General features: G+C 38.5%; 1 protein-coding gene across 1 annotated transcript; it reads left to right on the top strand.

Moving 5' to 3' along the window:
* Positions 1-21858: 21858 nt before the first annotated feature.
* Positions 21859-22490, top strand: LOC114942510 (uncharacterized). Its single transcript, XM_085486212.1, has 2 exons — positions 21859-21940; positions 22019-22490. The coding sequence occupies exons 1-2, from the start codon at positions 21906-21908 to the stop codon at positions 22488-22490; spliced, it is 507 nt and encodes a 168-aa protein (XP_085342338.1). The 5' UTR covers positions 21859-21905.
* Positions 22491-23127: the final 637 nt, after the last annotated feature.

Here is a 23127-nt window from a genome sequence, read left to right as displayed (position 1 = left end):
TAATTATTCTGTATACCTTTTGTGAGTTTAGCAATTTATAATGATATTAGTGATAACGCAATTCGTTCTTATAGAACCTTTTATGTTTCGTCGGGTTACTAGATATTTGGGAATTTCCTCATTTTTCTTTTGCTTTTTTTCTTGCTATAGAATGAATCTCTATACTGGAGCTATTATTGTGTTTAGTTGATCGTAGAGTTATTTTACGATCTTAATTACGACGGCCAATAAGTGCCCCCCATCTCTAGGAAAGGTGAGATTTCAACAATTTCTTTGAACTTTCTGTTCTTTTTTGCGTTCCGAATCGTCATTCCTGCGTTATTTGCTCATAAATCATTATCAGTGGATACTTCCTTCTGTTAACTCTTCTATTATTTGGCACACCTTGATCTAATACGGAAGTTTAAGAAGAGAACATTTGCTTTACGTGTCTCTTACCTTTGTTGATTTGGAGTTTAAAGTCTATTAAATATTAGCGGCGTGATTTCTGCAGCTTCTCCTCCTCAATTAATTTGAGGAATGGTTGATGGCTGTTTTTTACGCCCTAAATAAATAAATAAATATACAAACGCTATTTCCCTATATATTAAATTATTGTGTTAATAATGCTGCATGGATCCCTGATGTTTGCTTAAGTAACATTAGGGAATCTCTGTAGATTCGTTATACTACTGCTTTGTAAAACTTAAATTTAATTGTCGAACTTGAGTTACTTAATTGTTATCCTTATATGATTCATATGCAATATGGAGTCAATCGATGAAATGATAGCACGAATGCATGAAGCTCAACTCACACCCACTATGATCTTGGGATGTGCAATAAAATCAATAATTAGGGTTGCGTAATATTGATTTACCAAATCGGACTGAACTTAATATAGAATTAAATAATGTGGAAGCTTGTATTAGATGTATTTACAATCAAGGTCGTAATCGTAAGATGTTCTATGCGCGATCTTATTTGATGGGCAAGATTGCAAGATACGAGTCTCTTATCAAGGATATTAATACAGACAGTACTGTAAGTAAGTTAATTCTCCACCAGCTGCTGAAAGAATTGACATAAACTTAAGCAGGCTAACTTCTAATATATCTGGATCGCATGGAACGGCTTCTGCGAATCAATCAATTATGGAGGCTATGGAGTCGCAACTTACCGACATCGAGAGGATGCTAGAAATGGATAGAACCGAAGATGCCTTAGTCCTTATTGGTCGATCGATAAATGATAAGAAGGCCGAGCTTGAGAAATTGGGTGAAGATTTTCTCTCAATCTCATGCTCCATAACTAGTTCTGAAGGCAAGAACACTCTGGATGGATCTATTATAAGACAACCCGGCAAGTCTATGGATAATGAGCATAAGGGAAGGACACCCTTGGAAAAACCGAATTTATCATATACAAACATGGCTAGCACAACTGACAAAGATTTATTTGAACTTACCGTCGCAGGAGGAATTCGGAGCCTCCAGTGATCGGCTTGGCGGAGTTGTTGTCCCCGGCTCCGCCCAGTCGTCATCTCATGAGGGGCTGACCTGTTCGTTGCCGTCGGGCGAGCAGGTCAATATGGCTACCGCGGACAATAGTGGACCTGGCGAGATAGGTCTGTGAACGAGCGGAGGCTGCTGTGGCAGGTAATGAGGCGCCAGTTGATCTGCCTGTAAGCAGTACACAAATAGAGGGTCCGCCTGAAGCTGGCAGAGTTGGTTCAAATACACCATCTGTTGAGTTTATAGGGAATGTAGCACCTACAGAGCAAGCAGCCAAGCGTAAGGCTGACGAATCCCCAGAAAACGATTTAATCGCTCCAGTTGGTAGAAGTCGTAAATTTCGCACTCGTGAGCTCTGATGAGCAAGATTCTGTCGATGAGACACCAGAGGGTGATGAGCCCACTGCAAGCCCAGTCAAAGAGCGAATACTGGGCTCTCCCTCTTACGGTAGAATCAGAGTACATCGTAAATTAAGACGCAGTGGCAGGCTTGCGGCTGTTGATGGTGATAAGCAATTGATCGAATCGAGTCCTGTGGTGATCTCAGACGACGAAGATAATATGGATACTGCTGCTGCGACGGATCCTTCCTTCAGTCAACCTGATGTTCCTAAAACGATAGTTAGGAAGAAGAAGAAGAATTCCCCGCCTAAAACGACGAGTGGCAATACCGAGCCTGGATTGGATGACTCGGCTCTTACTGGTGAATCCAACGTTGATATTAGGATTAGCGTTGATGAGTTTGTGTCTATGAACAACGCAGAGGTCGCTGAATATGGCTTATCCTTACTGAATGAGACGGAGGTTTTACGAACTAAGAGTAAAAACCTCTCTGGTAAGTACAGTGGCCGTTGGAGACGATATTTGGTGCAGCTAGAGGATGTCGTGCGTGCTTTTAGCCGAAAGGTGCAATCTCAGGGCGATGTTAACCACCTGAGACGTAGGAACCAGGAGCTCCTGAATCAAATGAAAGACATGCAAAAGCGTGAGGAGGAAACGCAAGCTGAACTCAAACGCGTTAACAATATGATGGCTGACATGCAGAAACGGATAAGTTCGCTTGAGGAGGGTCGTAATGAAATGCCTTAAAACAAATAGGGCTAATAAAACTAGAGTGCATATTGCCGAGTATGATGATACTGGCTCTTCTTCGGCCCGATCCCCCTCTGTAGATCTTAGAAGGAGGAATGAGAACAGTATTGTGGAGCGGGCTTTAGAAACTGCAGGGTTGACATGTAGTCCGCCTCCATCTACAAGCAGAGACGGCCCATCTTATATAGCGTCTAGGGTGTTTCGTAACACGAAAAACGAATCTAAGGTGCCTGATAATAGGGCTTTTCGTCCTCCCCTGAGAACCTCGCAAGACAAAGGGATCAGGATTATTGAAAACAGGCAAGTTGTTCCCCCTAAAGTAGTGAAGCACAAACCTGTTTCTCCGAGGATCATGCCTGCGGTGGGAGAGGGGAAAAATTTCCCTCCTCTTCCTTCGTCTTCCTACTCTCGACGGCATTCCAGGAACTCTCTGGATACAGTGGTTAGTGGCCGACGGCCTGATGGCGATAGCAGGCCTGTGATTGGTAAGCCTAAGGTTGGCAGGCGTAAGGTTGCTGTAGTTACCCTCACCAGCAAAACGGGTACAAATGCCTCGTATGCGGATATTCTTGGAGCAGCTAGGAAGAACACCTCTCTGGATGTCTTAGGAATCCAAGAAACTAGGATTCGTCGTGCCTTTAATGGAGGTTATAAGATCGAGGTTCCTGGCGCTAATGGTGTTGAGTTAGCCAGTAAATTAAAGGATCATCTGGAGGTGATTCTTCAAGATGTCGCTAAAGTGGACAACCCTGTTGCTCGTGGAGAGCTAAAAATAACTGGCCTGGCTCCCTCTACCTCAACTGAGGAGATTAGGGAGCAATTGGCCCAGATTAGCTGTTTTTCTCCAATAAATTTTGGAATTAGCGAGGTCAAAACTATGCGTGATGGCATGGGGATTGTATGGGTACAATGTCCCCTAAATGCTGCGATTGCTGTTGCTGAAGTCGGGCGGCTGCGTATTGGCTGGACATCGGCGAGAGTCGAGCTACTGAAGAAACGTCCAGTCCAGTGCTTCAAATGTTGGAGATTTGGACACGTTCGAACAAACTGTGCTGCCCCCGAGGATAGATTCGGTTCGTGTTTCCGATGCGGTAACAGTGCGCATAAAGCTAGGGACTGTTCTTCCTCCCCCCATTGTGTTATATGCTCCGATATTGGTAAGAGTTGCAATCACCGTATTGGATCATTTGTTTGCCTAGTCAATAATGGCTACGATAATACTAAGCGTGTAAATCAGAGGCAACCGGCGCAAATTGTTACACATGGTTATTAATATATTACAATGTAACCTTAATAGGTCGTGGCAAGCATTAGATCTCTTGCGTCAACAATCTATTGAGCTTAAAATTAACTTGTGTGTGATTTCTGAGCCTCCTTATGGTTCTAGTGTTCCCGCTAATTGCTACTATAGCGAAGATGGTACAGCTGCCATAATGATTGCTAAAAGTAACTTTAAATATAAAATGCATATATGTATAGATAATATTATTGTATTAGAGTGCTCTGATTTCTACGTGGTATCATGTTACATATCACCCAATAGCTCTCGAATTGAGTTTGAGGCTTTTATTGACAAGTTGGATGGTCTACTTAAACAACTGTGCTACAAGAAAGTATTGGTATGTGGAGATTTCAACTCTAAGTCTCTTCACTGGGGTTCGAAGTTAACCGATAGCAGAGGTCTGCTTATAGACCTCATGATGTCGTCGAATGGTCTATTGCTAGCTAACATAGGTAATGAACCTACCTGTGTTCGGCCTCAGGGTTCCTCAGTTGTGGATTTAACGTGGTCCTCCTGCAATATGATTAAGGATATACGTGATTGGCAAGTTAGGAGCAGTATGGAGACCTTGTCTGATCACGTGTATATCACGTTTACATATCGTGATCAATTTGGTATCCGGTCGTCATCCAGTTTTTCACCTAATAGCTGGAACTTCAAGAAAATGGACAAGCCTCTCTTTGTGGAATGCCTTGAGTGGTACTGCTGCTTGAACTCACCGCCTCCCTTAGATGATAATTCAGTGGACCCTATGGTTGATTGGATCAATAGAATCATCGCTGATGCGTGTAACGCATCCACCCCACGCTCGAAGAAGAACAACAAAAGGTGTTGTTATTGGTGGTCTGAAGAAATTAGCGACCTTAGGAGAGCAGCTATTACTGACAGGCGAGCTCTTACTCGAGCTAAAAGGAAGCAAAACGACGTGCGTATTAGAAGTTTATATGATAAATATAGAGTGTCGAAGAGAAACTTACGTATAGCTATCAATAAGGCAAAAAATGCTGCGTGGAATGAGCTAATGGGCACCCTAAACACTGATCCGTGGGGACTGCCGTATAAATTGGTCCTTAATCGGTTGCGCAAATCTGGTAACAGTCTGGCCGGGTCCATCTCTAGTGCTGAATTGTCTAGGCTTCTCGGAGACTTGTTTCCATCGAATAGATTCGGGTTCGGTTCTTTTCCTTTGGATGTTGTGTGGTCTGAGGAATGGGATGTGACCCCAGGTGAGGTATATAGTTACCTCAAAAAGAGATTGGCCCGTAATGTCGCACCGGGGCCCGACGGAATAAAATCTACGGCCCTTAAGGTTGTTCCTTGGTCACTGGTTCGTATCCTAGCAGCCTGTTATACACGGTGCCTAAGACTGGGTATTTTCCCATCCAAATGGAAATTAGCCAACCTAGTATTGATCCCAAAAGGAGTTGCGAGTCCTAACGCTCCAGTTAAAGCGAGACCAATATGCCTACTGGATGAGTTGGGCAAAACCTTTGAAAGAATCATAGTTGATAGGATTCAATATTGGCTCACAGAAAATCCGGCTTATGATTTGTCTCCATTTCAATACGGCTTTAGGCGCAACAAATCAACTGTTGATGCTCTTATGAACCTAAGACATTTTACGTCAACGGCGTTGGAAGAAGGCAAGGTATCAATAGCAGTGAGTCTTGACATCAAGAATGCCTTCAATTCGGTCCCCTGGGGAGTCATTCGTAAGGCCTTGAACGATCGCAGTATTCCTGGTTACCTGTGTAATATAATCAACAGCTACTTAAGTGATAGATATATTACTTACCTCGATGGGGATGGCGCGCTGTGTAGAAGGAAAGTGGATTCTGGAGTTCCGCAGGGTTCCGTAATGGGTCCCTTGCTTTGGAACCTGGCCTTTGACGACGTTCTTCATCTGCCGCTGGAGCCTGGTTGCCGGGTCATTTGTTACGCGGATGATACCCTGATAGTTTCTACTGCCGACACTATTGGTATGGCGGTATTAAAAGCTGATATTCAGCTGGCTAGGATACTTCGGCACATTCGTTATATTCAACTCGAAGTCGCCGAGGCTAAAACAGAAGCCGTTCTGTTTAGTTGTAGGAAACCGCGCAGTATGCCGGTCATCACATGCGGTAACTCTAGTATTAAAGTCAAAACCACCATGAAATACCTAGGTGTAATGGTAGATAGTAGGTGGTCCTTTGGCGCTCATTTTAGTTATGTCGAGGAAAAGGCGTCGAAGATCTTACGCTCCTTGTCTAGGCTAATGCCTAATCTGAGAGGACCTCTATTCAAAAAGAGACGGCTCTATGCCAATGTTATTACGTCTATCATTATGTATGCAGCTCCCGTATGGGCGGATAAATATTATGTCGCACCATACAAAGAGACACGTATGCTACGAGCATTGCAACGAAGGACTGCAATTCGCGTGATATCGGCCTATCGTACGGTGTCATATAACGCGGCATGCCTAATTGCTGGAATGCCTCCATGGCCTTTAACCGCAACGTGTAGAAGAAGAGTCTACCTGCGTGTGATCGAACTTCGAGATGCTCCGGATTGGAACCCTCGTCGTATCTTAGAGATCAAGGAAGAAGAGGAAGTCATAATGATGCGCCAATGGGACATCTCCATTAGACGTCGGGATTCTCCTGGAGAAATTACTATATCGGCTATTGGTCCGGTACTTACTCAATGGTGCCAGAGAGACTTCGGCAACGTGAACTTTCATCTCACGCAAATCTTAACGGGGCATGGATGTTTCGGCCACTACTTATATCGAATGGGTAAAAGATGGTTACCCAGGTGTCAGCAATGTATCAATGTTGATGACACAATGGAGCACACGCTGGTTTCCTGCAGAGCATGGAGATATGAACGCGAAAGATTAGTAAATGTATTGAATATTGAGATCGATTCACTTAGTCTAATTAACGTTATTAAAGAAATTATTGTATCAGAGGAAAAGTGGATCGCTTTTAACGAATTTGTCAATTGTATTATGCGTGGTAAGGAGGAGGATGAGAGGAGAATTCAGGCTCTTCTCCTCTCACCTTCCTCCGATTAGTTGAGGCTGACATGTTCGTTTGCTGCATGTTAGTCAGATTCTTATCGTTGTTAATAACTTGGGCGGGCCCGTCGGGGATTGCGGGGGGGCGGCGGAGTGTATCGAGAGGTGCATCCGTGGCTTCCTCCTGTGCCCCGACGGAGTTGATGTCAGACTCGTGATTGTCTACTGTTGTTATGAGAACTGCGGCCATGCTATTCCCCAGTAATATGGGGACTTTTGGTCCGGTTACGTTCTCTGTCCTTAGTCCGTTCTCTGTTTAGTAGGTAGCGGCGATAGGTGTTTGGGTGCCGGGGAGGTTGCCGAGAGGTAACTCCGCGGCCCCTTCACTTACGCCAAGTTCATGTTTGTTCTGGTCTTTTTGTCTTTCGTCAATAGGTGGGGTGTACATCTCTCCCCACCTTTATTTGTTCTGTCGGCCTTTTAATGTAGGCTCTCTTTAGGAGTCGGGCCTGTGGCCCTTACTTGGTCTCTATTTATTACTGTGGTTGTGTATACATGTAGTGTACACGTTGAGTTCGTGACGTCCCGTGACGTCAACTTCATGTGGGGTGGGTGGCTGCGGTCACCTCGCCAACCAGGTCAACAGGGGGAGGAGTGGGGGCTCCAATCCCATTGCACGTTGACCTCGGGTATGGCCGGGGGGTGAGCTGATAGCCCGGCTCCCCCCTATTTACCCTCTCGGGGTGAGGGTATTGGACGGGTCAACTCTTCAAGTTGCCCGGGGACGCGTCCTTAACAGGACCAGGTCATGGGTGTCCACCGTGAAGTTATGCGTTAGCGGTTCCGCGGTGGACAATACCCGTCAAAGACCAGGGGCTATAGTCAGGTTTTAGGCTGGTACCCCGTCCGCTAGTCCTTCGGGATACTACGGACGGGAATCCGCCACGAAGCCTCCTGGCCCTCCCTCAAGGGTCAGGACGCAAAGTTTGGTTTAGGCAAATTTCCTGACTTAAAAAAAAAAAAAAAAAAAAAAGCTATAAGTTCCCTCAGGGACACTACAGACTCATCCCTGTAGTGTACGGGTGTCGCAATCCCGAGGTACCCAAGCTGGAGTGTGTGGTGATGGATGAACGAGGTGCGATGGGCGTGCAGGCCCTTAAAAGGACTTGTCCACTGCACTAGGTGAAGGAAAACACTGACATAACACCCGGGGGGGGGGGGGCCCGTTAGCCGAGTAAGGCAACCTCCTAAGGGGAAGGAAAACTCCCGACAGAAAAAACCAATTTCTTTTTTCAGAAAACATGAGTGGCAAGGAAAAAGAAGAGAACGTCCCGGGTTCGGGTACCGGGAACCGGCGTGGGGGGGGTGTAGGCCTGGCTCCCCCCTCGTCCTCATCGAACGACAGGTCGTCCACGGATTTGCCGGCTGGGTCCGTGGATTGGAACACGACAGCGCCGAAGATCAAGCCGAAGAAGGACGTGGAGGGTCAGCTGATTGAGCTGACCACTACCTGGGAGGGATTGAGTGAGGATGTCGATACGATTGATTTCGCGCTCGATGTCTGGAAATTCCTCTCAGACGAGCAGGTGCGTGTCTTTCGCCAGCGTCACACATATAGGCGCCTAAAGGAGCAGCTCCGCGCTTATATAAAGAGATGCTCGAGAGGCGTCACAAAGTTTTGCGGTCGCCATCTATGTGTGGAGTATGTCACTCGTGAGACCATGGAACTAAAGAGACGTGGCCTGGAAGTTATTCAGGAAGAACCTGATCTCCTTAACAAAGAGGTTGAGGAGGTTCGGGGAGACTCGCCGATGGGTGGAATTCCTGATGTGAGTATGGGTGAAGATGCGTTGGGCGCTGCCTCTGCCTCCCCTGGGAGTTTGGATGGCGCGCTTGACGTGTCGGAGCCTGGATTTCACCTTAGCCCGGTAGAGGTCCTCGACCGGGAGCAGATCCTGGCGAACAACTGCCGGGCTTATGCGGAAGAAGTCGAAAGACTTGAAGCTCGAGTTGCCTCACTAGAGGCTGACAACAAGAAACTCCATGAAGATCTGGAGTCGATGAGGAGATTGGCTGCTCCCCTTCCTCCCTCTTCTGGGGAGAAGGAAGCGCCCCCTCGGAAAAGGAAGTCGCGACGGAAGCGGAATGGAGGGGCGGACTCCGAACCGGAAATTTCCGGTAAGGGGACTGTCTCTGCGGTTCGGAGGACTCTATTTGAGTCCTCCTCTGATGCGGCTTTGCGGGAGGACCCACACCAGCAGCTAATAACGCGGGTGGGTCTTCTCATCGATGAGCGTCTTTCTGGGGCGCTTGGGGGCCTGAGGCGGGCTGTAGAGTCTCTCAGGTCCTCACTGGAGTCTCGGGGGAGTGGGGCAGTTTTGCCTGCCTCCGCTCCTTCTACCAGCGAGGTTTCCCCTGTCCTCTCCATGCGTAAGCGGGGGAGGCGGGGTCGTGGTGGTAGATTGGCGGCCTGCTCTCCGGGGGCTGGGTTGCCTGCTTCGTCGGCGACTGTTATGGTTGCCGGTGGGTCGGGTGGCCTGGGTCCTGGGGGGGCTCGGACGTCGGGCCTCGCGGCTGGCCCTGGGTTGGGTGCGCGTCGGGGCCGAGTGGTTCGAGCTGCGCGAGTTCCGAGTGGGTCGGCCGTACAACTCGTTTCTACGAGGGGCCGGTCCTACTCGGACATTTTGAAGGAGGCAAGGTCGCGCGTTGACCCCGAGGAGTTGGGCATTGGCCCGATGAGGATGAGGTTTGGTGTGACTGGGGGCCTGCTTTTGCAGGTCCCTGGAAAAGACACGGCTGCGAAGGCGGACCTGTTTGCAGACAGATTGCGGGAGGTCTTCTCGGGAGGAGACGTGGTGGTCTCCCGCCCCCGGAAAACCATGGAGCTCAGGCTTCGTGGTACTATGGGGGTGGAGACCGCCTCGCGCGAGGAGATTTTGGAGGCGCTGGGGTCTCTGGGGGGATGCAGCGCGGGGGATATCCGGATCGGGTCGATTCGGTCCCTGCCGCGGTCCCCCTTGAGCACCTTTTGGGTGCGTTGCCCGTTGGCTGTTGGCCGAAAGGCCTTGGCGACGGGTAAACTCCGTGTAGGCTGGAACACCCTGGAGGTCGAGGTACTTCGTGCCCGGCCTCTGAGGTGTTTCAGGTGCCTCAAGTTGGGGCATGCGCGGGTTAATTGTGCGTCTGACGTGGATCGCTCGCGGTGCTGTTACCGCTGTGGTGTCGAGGGACACCAAGCGGCGGGGTGCGTCGCCACTCCCCGTTGTCCGGCTTGCTCGGATGGTGGGGAGTCGGCTCGACATGTCCTGGGGGGTCGGGGATGCGTTCCGCTTCCCCCTCCTCCCGGGCAACAGACAACCGGGGCGAAAGATAGGCGCCAGGCTCCGGGCCGTCCTGATGGGGGACGGCCTTTGGAGATCGAGGCTGCCTCAGCAGCTAAGTAGCGTTTCTTAAATGTTGTAGTTGTTATGTCTTTACTAGGTAGCGGCGATGGGTTTGGAGTGCCGGGAAGGCTGCTGAAAGGTGACTCCGCGGCCTCCTTGCCCGCGCCAGGTTCATGTTTTGTCTTAGTTTTTCTCGTCTTTCGTCCATAGGTGGTGTGAACATCATGCACCACCTTTATATGTCTTTCGGCTACTGTGCTTTCGCTGTTGGCCCCTAGAGGGCTGGGCCTGTGGCCCTTATTTGGTTTCTTTGTGGACGTGTACATGTTTGTATATATGTTTGTCCATATAGTTGGTGACGTCCCGTGACGTCAACTTCATGTGGGGTGGGTGGCTGCGGTCACCTCGCCAACCAGGTCAACAGGGGGAGGAGTGGGGGCTCCAATCCCATTGCACGTTGACCTCGGGTATGGCCGGGGGGTGAGCTGATAGCCCGGCTCCCCCCTATTTACCCTCTCGGGGTGAGGGTATTGGACGGGTCAACTCCTCTAGTTGCCCGGGGATGCGTCCTTAACAGGACCAGGTCATGGGTGTCCACCGTGAAGTAATGCGTTTGCGGTTCCGCGGTGGACAATACCCGTCAAAGACCAGGGGCTATAGTCAGGTTTTAGGCTGGTACCCCGTCCGCTAGTCCTTCGGGATACTACGGACGGGAATCCGCCACAAAGCCTCCTGGCCCTCCCTCAAGGGTCAGGACGCAAAGTTTGATTTAGGCAAATTTCCTGACTTAAAAAAAAAAAAAAGCTATAAGTAATACTAAGACTAAAACTGTACATATGGACAAGTTAAAGCCCTCATCACATCAAGCCCCCACCCTTGAAGACCCCCACTCCGAAGACGAATATATTTCGGACGCCCCAACGGAGGACGGGCCAGTAATCAACCAACCACGCTAAGATGAGGACTCTCGCAATCATCCTGGGCATGGCCTTCCTGGCCCCACTATCCAACGGACTAATCGGATACGACTGCGGAGGACGGGGCTTGAACATCACAACACTCTCCCTCTTAGATATCGAAGAGTGTAAAACCGACAGCATCGAACCTAAGAAGGAGGAAGTCTATATACAACTACTCCAACTCAGTGAATTCGTGCATACTCCTGCCTACCAATGCAAAATTGAAATAGACCGGACTATATTTTACTGCGGAATGCACTCTCATATAGCAGCGGTGCAGAACGGAAGACAGGAGTATATCCACGAAATATCAGCAGACACATGCCGAAAATTGCACGAAACAGGGACCATATCCCTAGGAGTTAACCAGCACATTACTGGGATTAAGCCAACTGCAACAAACCTAAGAGCAATGACACTCGCAGGATCAGTTAAGACAGACAGAAAATGCAGCGGCACCCAGTTCAGCGACGCATACGGCTCATGGGACGACGTGATCGTGCAAGCCTCAGTACGAATCACGATACGACAATTGGAGCTGCCCGTTGGATACAATAACAATAAAGTGATACTTCCATCCGGCACTCGCTGTCCCGTAACGACAGGCGAATGCATTGATGCCGACGGCGCCTCCACCTTCTGGACAATCCTGCCAATTGACAACTGTCACTTTAAACGATACGATGTCCTCTACGAAGGAATAGCATATCGATTGTCGCCCAGCACTCCCCAAGAGGAAGCGCCAACGATTTATACAGTCACGGCGCGTGACACAACCTTCGCATTAGCAAGGACAACCGAGACCAACGTATGCGGATACAACCTTTGGCGAACGGAACATCCCAAGCTGTGTATCCTCGAAACGAGGCCCGAACGGACATTCAAAAGCCGTTTCAAGGTCAGAATCGACAACCTCGACATCTTCACATATGTAACGTCCAGACAAATTTTAAAATTTCAATCTTTTTCAAAAATTTATCCTTTAACATGTTAGTCATGACAATCGCTAACCTACATGAAAGACCGGTATTAACAAATATTTAATCTCACATATAATTGCTCATAAGTTAAAACATGTTTTCTCACGAATGACAATGGGAATAGCAACCCACTTTTAAGTAACATTTTTGTCATAAAAAGCATAATTAACAAGGGTGCTCCGTTCCGAATCATTCGTTAGGAAACATACAGGTTAGAGAATGATAGATATAAAATATTTAAAAAAAATAGAAATTCGTTACTAACGCGAATTACCCATCAATTTACATATAACTATGGAATAAAAATGTAAATTGATGAGTTTTAACCGTCTATTGTGATTTTCAAATTATAAGTATAAAATATTAGAAAAATTAGAAATCCATAGAAATTCGTTACTAACGCGAATTACCCATCAATTTACATATAACTATGGACCAAAAATGTAAATTGATAATAAGTTTAAACGACTTGACTACGACGTAACTAGCAATTTTATTTGATTATTTCACGACGTTTTGACCATTTGGTTGTGGTCCTTTTTAAGTGAAATTTCTACAACATAATGTTACACAATATTTTTTAACATACGAAAACTCATTTAAGTGTTAAATTAATAAAATAAGTATAAATTTTATAAACATACTATCAATTAAACCGAGGTTAACATAACATCACACCGGTGTTATTTGAAATCGAAAGTTAAACGTTAAAAGAGGAACACGTCCCATCGTTATGATGTTAAAAGTTAAAAATTAAAAGAGGAACACGTCCCATCGTTATGATGTTTCGTCAACGACTAAACTTGAAACGCGCCACTAAACAATCTTTATTATTTTGTCGTAAATGTTTGTCAAATTCTCGGTGTCTTTCTGTAGGTTAACTGTATTGTCATGCTTCTTTATGAAGAACATTTCAGCAATCTCTCTCTTTCTTACATGTTTCTCGTTATGTAAAATTGTCGGTGATTTCCAATCAAAGTTATGCCCAAAATCACATCTGTGTTTGCTCAAAACCGAATGATTAGATTCATGTAATTTAATATTGCTGGCATGTTCCTTCACTCTAGTGCATAAATGTCTTTTTGTTTGTCCAATGTATGATGCATTACAATTTTCACAGTTAATCTTGTAAACTACATTCGTTTTAATATCATTAGTTATTAAATCTTTACCTCGTTTTATCAGCCTATTCAACTTTTTTGGCAAACTATAAACGACATTTATGTTAGCACTATTAAGTGACCTTTTAATACTGTCGCTAACGTCTTTAACGTATGGGAGTGGAATTACATAATTCTTATCTTGAGCCGAATTCACATTAACGTTATTATCTAAATCGTTACTCAAACTGTCGTTATTATCCGCATTGTGACCGTTACCATTCCTGTTGTTCTTCAGTACATTAATTCTTTTATTTACATACTTATTAATAATATGATCCGGAAAACAATTATTAATTAAAATGTTCTTTACAATCTCAATATTCGTATTATGAAATTGTTCGTTAGAAAGTAAAATTGCATGGTCTACTAAATTGTAAATCGTATTAATTTTGTACTTAATAGGATGACTCGAAAGAAAATTGATGTATCTGCCAGAACATGTAGGTTTCCTAAACCAATTAGTTGTCAATTTATTCCCATTGCGGATAACTGTAGAATTTAAAAAATTAATAGAAGAATTGGTCTCTATTTCATGTGTGAATTTTAAACGTTCATGATAATTATTAAATGTACTTAAAATTTCATTTATTTTAGAGTTAGGTAAAATAACAAAAATGTCGTCCACATATCTATAAAAAGTCTGAACTTTAAAACTTAAAGAACTTAAACAATTTGTTTCCAAGTCATCCATTACTAAGTCAGCTAGTATCGGTGATAGAGGGGATCCCATAGGGCTTCCATAAATTTGTTCATAATACTGCTCGTTAAATTGAAAACTCGTTGAAGTAAGTATTACATCAACAGCGTATAGGAACTGTTGCAAATTAAATTTAGTTTTTAGACTTATGTCACTCCAACGACCCTCAATTGCAGAAAAAACTAAATCTTTTGGAATATTTGTAAACAACGAACAAACATCTAAGAAAATCATTACGTCATCGTCATTAACCATTGTATTTTTAATAGTATTCACAAAAGTCCAAACATCCTTAACATTAGAATCCGGTTTCTTAACAGACTTAACTAATATCTCATGAATGTAACTGGCAATATTATAAAAGGGACTGCCTAACGATGACACAATGATCCTCAATGGATACCCGCTCTTATGGATCTTCGGGAGTCCATGACACCGTGGTAAATTACCATTTGTGCAATTCAGAAATTTATATGTTTGATCATCAATGATCTCATTATTATGCCATGACTTTACTAACGTATGAAGTTTGTTCGTCAGACGTGTAATCGGATTTTTATTTAATTTTTTGTATGTCATCGAATCACTTAACAATAATTCCATATTAGTCACATAATCATTTCTATTCATAACCACTGTCACTTGTCCTTTGTCAGCTTTGGTAACAATTAAATCTTTATTGTTCTGCAGATATTTATTAGAAATATTAAACGCATCATGAATAAATCTGTCACTATAATTGATATGTTTACTTTTAGACAGAAATTTTTGTAGTGAATTGGCAATGGATATTCTAGTTGTTTCCAAAGCATCCTCAGGAACATAACGACAATTCGATTCAAAATTTTTTATCACCTCAACAGTATAATTTAGTTGATCGTTCTTATTTGAGCAATGAATCGGTAAGGCAAACGTATCGCCTAAACTTAAGAGTTTAGATACAGTATAAGGTAACACTTTAGAGCTGATATTTATTAACCAGTTGGAATTGTCGATGTTTTCCAACGGATTTGACAATACCATATATTTCTGTTTCATCCTATCAAACTTTTTTATCATCCTACTTTTTATTCTATAATTAAAGTTATTTAGTCGTTGTTTACTTAAACGAAAAAACTGATTTACCACGTTATTAGGTAAAGAATCAAACAATTCATGTTTGTTGGCATGAGTTAGAGCGTCAGATGCTGTTATATTATGTAACGACATTTTTTGTCACGAACATAACACTTTTTTTAAAAAAATTATTTCTTTTTACTTAACATAATCACAATGTGTACTTTTTTAAAAAACAAGATATCGATTTGTTTTTTAAAAAAGTACACATTGTGATTATGTTAAGTAAAAAGAAATAATTTTTTTAAAAAAAGTGTTATGTTCGTGACAAAACAAAAAATGTCGTTACATAATATAACAGCATCTGACGCTCTAACTCATGCCAACAAACATGAATTTTGTACTGCGTTCGTCATATAATCTCATAATTGTTGTATTTATAATAAGGTCGATATGACTAAATTAATTTTTTAACATATTATTAGGATATTGAAAAAGACTGTCGTACAGTCGAAACGTTTATCTCAACTTTTGTATAGTATGACGTAAATTAATAAATAAATTTTTCAATTAATAGCATATAAGCTCGTTAAGTTGGCCTTTTATTATATCACATATTTTAGTTTTGTTATTAATTTTTATTATTAATAATTTTTATTAAAAAAAACATTTTTTATAGAATATTTTTATTAATAATTTTATCTCAATTTTTTATAGAATTGACATCATAAAATTAATTATTTATTTTATTGTAAGATTATTTATAAATTATGTTGATTTTTACATTTTATAATTATTTATAAAAAGATTTTTTAAGAACAGTTAATATTTTATAACAAATATATAAAATAATGTCTTAATTTATGTTGTAAACATTTGTAATAAAATGATTTTAATTTTGTGATAAAAACTTACAAATGATGTTTTAAAGTTATGTATAACTCGATTTATGTTATTGCCCCATATAGTAACTTGAACCTTCCAGTCTTTATTATTTGTCAAAATTACTCGACAACGTTGAACTTCACCATTTTTAGTTTTAACAGCAATTGTACTGTCGATTTGTTCCACCATACTGATAAAACACCTTAAAAAAATATATATATAAACAATTAATATTTTATATTTATTAAAAAAATAAAAAAATAATTAAAAGTTTAATAAAATTTTTAATAAATGTATCTTTTATACATCAATTACATTTATATGATTTTATGCTACTATTATATAGTTTTATTCTTAAACTGACAGAATTTTACAAATTTGACGATAATACTGAAATAGTGAGAATAAGTAATAAATATGAATAAAAAATTTATTTTATGAATAAAAAATTAAATATTAAAAAATTTTTAAAACTTACACTGTACCATCATTAGGTAACATAACTTCGAAAAGTTCTCTTGGTGAAACATATAATGTTGGATTATCACACAACTCACGATAAATGTCTGATTCGCTATCCATTTTCTTTGTAGCTTTATCCTAGAATTTTTAAATAAAAAATATTTCAATGTAACGTACACACGCAATTTTAAAATAAAAATATAAATAGCAACTAAAATTTAATATTATATAGTAAGAATATATATTTATAAGAATATATTATTATTAAGACAAATAATATAAATATTTTTAACAAAAATCAATTGGAATATAAATAATTGTAAAATAATTTTTTGTAATAGTTTATATTAGCAAATATATAAATGTTTAGTTGTAATTAATATAAGTTGTAAATAATTAATATAAGTTGTAATTAATATATGTAACAAATATTTAGCGAAAATTTTTTTGAAATATCATAATTAAGTGACTATATAAGACGAAATATACAATATATGTATACAATATTTTAATTGTAAGATAGATTTAAGCACATATTTAATTATAAGTTATATAATTGTAATTAGTATAAATAAATTATTCATATAACTTCATATATATTTACCGTTTAGTTTAATAAATCACAAAGAATCAAATTTATATAATAATTATAATAATATTTCAATTTATGCACAATTAATAATACTAAATGAATTATACGATGTCTGTTACTTTTAACGATGATGTTACCATCATTACGTAGCGATGTACATGTTAAAATATATGCGTAATGACATTACCATGATACAATGTTACATAGCAACCATCGTTATTAGGACTAAAGGATATCGCACACAAATTACATAAGCTGCATATGCATAGCATAAGACCTTATGGACCAATGAGCATCAAGCATTGAATCACATGCTCGATGTTCATTGGTCCATAAGGTCTTATGCTATGCATATGATATGCAGTTTATGCAATTTGTGTGCGATAGCATTAAAGGCCGCCGCACACACTTTTGCATGACATATAATGTAAGTGTATAAAGAATTTGATTGGTTGAATTTTATTATGCATGTGCTGATGGACCAATAAAATGTCTAGATTCGAAAATTTTTCTATGCTACAGCCAATTAATACGTTTGAAAAATTTATTCTACGACAAATGTAATATCAACTGAACATGTCAACTTATTGCACAATAAATTTTTAGTTTTAAAGATTGGTAGCAATTGATTTGAAAATAAATAGTAGGTACACTACATACTCTAATTGTGTGTGACAACTTAAAAGGTTATAGATATCGTTACACCTTAAAAGAATTCTTAAAAATTCTTGAAAATTTCTCGTCGAGCAGCAAAGAAATTATTTGTTTCAATAATATATGAAGTGACAGATATAATAACATAACAATAAGGTAAATTATATTTGAAATATAATATATCCTAAGATCATTAAAATAAATACAAATCGCAGGTAAAAATATAACTACTGTTATATTCTAATAATTGATTATGTAATATATAACTTTAATACATCTGCTGATTCTTGGAAAAATTTAATATTATTTAAATAATCTCTATATATATATCTTCATATATATATTGATATATATCTTAATATAGATTTATATTCTATGTCAATATATGCGTTTATTCCCTTTCAAATCGTGCGTGCATGCGTGCGTGCGTGTGTACGTGTATAGTTGACTATAATAAACCAGTATTGCCCCATGTATCTCCCTTTTCTATAAATTTAATATTGTATGTGCGTTTTAAAACCATTTTGTCCACATTTCTATTACTTCGTTTGTCTCCAATTTCTCCCCGCTCTCGTATACAATGTGTGAATCGGTAATTTATATATATATCGTTGTCCTTAAAGAACAATATTTTTTATTACTTAAATTGATTTGTCTCATGTGCATAAAATATTAAGTATACGATGTATATAATATTATGTATATATAAAATGTTAAAATTACACAAAATTAAACATTTCACGAGATATTTTGTAATTTATGTCAAAATACTGTTTAAAATATTATAACTAAAAAAAGTATTTAATAAAAAAATATTTTTTTGTAATATTTGAAAAGCTCTCGAGATAAGGTATAGAAAAATATCAAATAAAAATGTGGGTTTTCATTTAAAATTTTAAAGTTGACTTTGAGATTTTCTTTATAACTACACTTAAGATCAAATGTGTATTACCATTTCATATATTTTTTATATAATATATTTGTTACTATATTCTTGAAAAGAAATGATATCACTGCCAAAATATTTGCTGAAAATACAAAATAATATCAATTGATAATATATAATATATACCTATTAAATACATTGTCATATACATATAGATAATATAAAAATTTATTTGTTTTGTTTTAAAGATAAAATAATAATTTTAAATAGTTTTATGTGTTAATATAATTTTAATTTTTTTTACAGTGGATTGATATTTGATTTTTATCGTTGAATATATATGATCCAACTGAATATATATGAGCAAAATATAGCATATTCAGGTATTATTTTATTTTTTATTTGAATTAATAATAAATATTTCACATAATAAGACAAATATATATAAATAATAAATAAGCTACCCGCTAAACATGTAACTTTCTGGTAACGTCACATTTCGACTATAATTAAGCAAATTTGAAACGTTTACATGCAACGGTAATAAAAGGTTCCGTAAACGTCTCAAATTAACGTTTTATTAGTGTCAGTTCGTAGAACGTACCAGAAATGTTGCTTTTCCACATTAAATTTGACAATTCGGAACGTCACAAATGAAACGTTTTGTAACGTTCAAGTAACATTTCGTATGAAACGTTTTCTTTGCAACTTTATAAACGTTACTTCAATGGTAGCATTTATGTTTCTAAAACATTCATTTCGCTACGTACTTGAAACGTTTCATTCAAAACGTAAACTTTGAAAAACATTTCACTACTCCGCATTAACGTTATAAATGCGACATTATTAAAGATTTAATTTTGCAGCCTCGTAAAGTGAACTCGCAATTTATCGTTGATAAATGATCATAACTTTTTAACAAATTGCAATTTTACAACAAATAAGTCTCAAAATATTACTCCTATTATTATAATTGTTCGATTGCGACCGCTGGCGGCCTCCGCGCGTATCAGAAAGTAAATAAGGGACATATTGATGAACGCGGCAAATGTCGCGCGTTGCAAGCGGTTGCCACTCACCGATTCGCTTTTTTGTTTCGCGCGTTATGATTGGTCGCTTGAGTTGCGACAACGCGCGATGTGCTTGTTTGTGCCGAGCAGTCGAGGGGATTTACCGCGTAGTGTGCGAACGTGTCTTTTCGTATAATTGATTTGATTGTGCCGATTGATTTGTGCAGTAATAAAGTTCTCAAGAATAATAGTGTTTTTGACGTGATCGAATCCAAAATCTGGCTAAAAAACTTACAAATGATGTTTTAAAGTTATGTATAACTCGATTTATGTTATTGCCCCATATAGTAACTTGAACCTTCCAGTCTTTATTATTTGTCAAAATTACTCGACAACGTTGAACTTCACCATTTTTAGTTTTAACAGCAATTGTACTGTCGATTTGTTCCACCATACTGATAAAACACCTTAAAAAAAAATATATATATAAACAATTAATATTTTATATTTATTAAAAAAATAAAAAAATAATTAAAAGTTCAATAAAATTTTTAATAAATGTATCTTTTATACATCAATTACATTTATATGATTTTATGCTACTATTATATAGTTTTATTCTTAAACTGACAGAATTTTACAAATTTGACGATAATACTGAAATAGTGAGAATAAGTAATTTATGAATAAAAAATTAAATATTAAAAAATTTTTAAAACTTACACTGTACCATCATTAGGTAACATAACTTCGAAAAGTTCTCTTGGTGAAACATATAATGTTGGATTATCACACAACTCACGATAAATGTCTGATTCGCTATCCATTTTCTTTGTAGCTTTATCCTAGAATTTTTAAATAAAAAATATTTCAATGTAACGTACACACGCAATTTTAAAATAAAAATATAAATAGCAACTAAAATTTAATATTATATAGTAAGAATATATATTTATAAGAATATATTATTATTAAGACAAATAATATAAATATTTTTAACAAAAATCAATTGGAATATAAATAATTGTAAAATAATTTTTTGTAATAGTTTATATTAGCAAATATATAAATGTTTAGTTGTAATTAATATATGTAACAAATATTTAGCGAAAATTTTTTTGAAATATCATAATTAAGTGACTATAAGACGAAATATACAATATATGTATACAATATTTTAATTATAAGATAGATTTAAGCACATATTCAATTATAAGTTATATAATTGTAATTAGTATAAATAAATTATTCATATAACTTCATATATATTTACCGTTTAGTTTAATAAATCACAAAGAATCAAATTTATATAATAATTATAATAATATTTCAATTTTATGCACAATTATTAATACTAAATGAATTATACGATGTCTGTTACTTTTAACGATGATGTTACCATCATTACGTAGCGATGTACATGTTAAAATATATGCGTAATGACATTACCATGATACAATGTTAAGGTGGGTTTAGGATGAGCTTAACGTAACGGAACGTAACGGAACGCGACGGAATTCGGCTATTACGATCGCCTTTACGTAACGAATTATTAGAACTTAACGCGACATCAAGCTTTGCCAAGCTTTGTCGCGTTTCGCCTAGTCGGTCTTTAAAAAAATTTATTATAATTATTAAAATAATTATTATTAATTATAATTCTTATTATAGTTATAATAATTATTATAATTATAATCATAAATATGTATATAATATTAGTTGCTAATATATTATTGTAATAATTATTTTATATTTATACAATTATAATTATTATAATTATAATCTTAATAATTATTATTCAATTATTAATTAATTAATTTTTTATTTAAAATTACATTAAAAATATTTTAATGTAACTTTTTTTTTTGTTTTTTTACGCGCGCTACATTCGAGTTTAAGAATTTGACATTTAACATTGTGTTGCTCATTCGGAGCTTATAGCAATAGAAGATGTCAATTAACGACACGTTATTGATAGAGTGTGTTCGTGCGCATCCCGAAATATACGACAAGGGACATGCCGGATTCAAAAATTCCGGCATAAAAGACTCCGCATGGAAGATTGTTGGCGAAACATTGAATGGTAGGTTATATTGCATCTTTTTTTTAAAATTTATATTTATTACATTAATTTATATATGTTTTTTAATATCTTTTTTGTTATGATTTCAGCATCAGCGACAGATTGTACGGCCAGGTGGCATACTCTTCGCGAGAGATTCGCGAAAGAAAAAACGTATTTTTGAGCAGGAGGGGAAGTCTGGAGCAGCAGCCTCAACCCGTCCAGAATGGGCCTTATATAGTGTTATGTCATTTCTGACACCGCACATTAGGAAGAGAAAGTAAGTTTGGTATATGATGGTTTGTTGTACGAATTTTCGAATAATTACGATAATTTTTTTAATTATTTCCGGTTGCAGATCTGTGGACAATTTTCAAACAAAGGCGTTGGTATCTAAAACTACACCTTCACCAGATGAAGAAATAATAATAAATGAGCAAGCTGTGGACATTAATAGCGCACCCTTTATAATTTCTACCTGTTCTACCCTCTCCTCGCCTGGCTGTAGCTCATCAGCTGCTAATATGCCTTATTTGGGACCTACAAGTCGTAAGAGGTCAAAGGTGGACGAAACAGATGAATTGTTCAGAGAGACTCTTACTAATTTAAATAAATCTATGGCTGTAGCCAGTGCTCCTACTCCACCACTATCATCACCACCTTCAATTAATGATCCAGACGTCTTGATTAGCAGAAACGTTGAATCTTGTCTCAAGAATTTGACAAATATGACGTTAAGACTTAAATATAGAAGGAAATTTAGATCTATAATCCAAGATTGTGAGGAGGAGGCTGAAGATATAAAATTATCAGAATTTATAGATATATAATTCGTTTATTTTATTATCTTATATTTTTATTTTATTACTTTATTTTATTTATTTCTGTGTTTATTTAAAAATAAAAATGTTTAATTCTATTTATTTCTGTTTAAAAAATAAAAATTCTATTTCTTTCTGTGTTTAAATAAAAATGTTTTATTCATGTTTTGTATTAAGATTTATTTAATTAAAAAAAAAACTCATGGCAGTAAGTGTAGATCTTGAGGGGGGATAATTCCTTGCCGGATCCTCACAATAGTGTCTTGATGGCGCATAACCCCAGGCCCATTCACGAATTCCTTCAGTGCATCTCTCTGTTTTAAAATTCCTAGAGCAGCATTTCTTGCACCCATCCGTGGACCATTAATGATGGCTCCATTTTCCCCACTGACAACATCATGCCATTCTCCTTCTATCAATTCGCCAGTTGGCAATTCTTGATCCACAAACGAAGGAGGGCAGTACTCCAGGTTGAGTTTCTTGTTGCCTGTCTTAAGGATGAAATTGTGGAGGCAAATAGTACATTCAATAATGCTTTCCACATTGTCTTCTTTACTAATAATAGGGCGACGAAAAACTCTCCAACGAGCTGCTAAAATGCCAAAGGCATTTTCAATCACTCTTCTTGCTCTGCTCAACCTAAAGT

Source organism: Nylanderia fulva, unplaced genomic scaffold, assembly GCF_048542155.1.
Source record: "Nylanderia fulva isolate GAGA-0341 unplaced genomic scaffold, ASM4854215v1 Scaffold407, whole genome shotgun sequence".
Taxonomy (NCBI): domain Eukaryota; kingdom Metazoa; phylum Arthropoda; class Insecta; order Hymenoptera; family Formicidae; genus Nylanderia; species Nylanderia fulva.
This window is presented reverse-complemented; position numbering and strand designations above follow the sequence as displayed.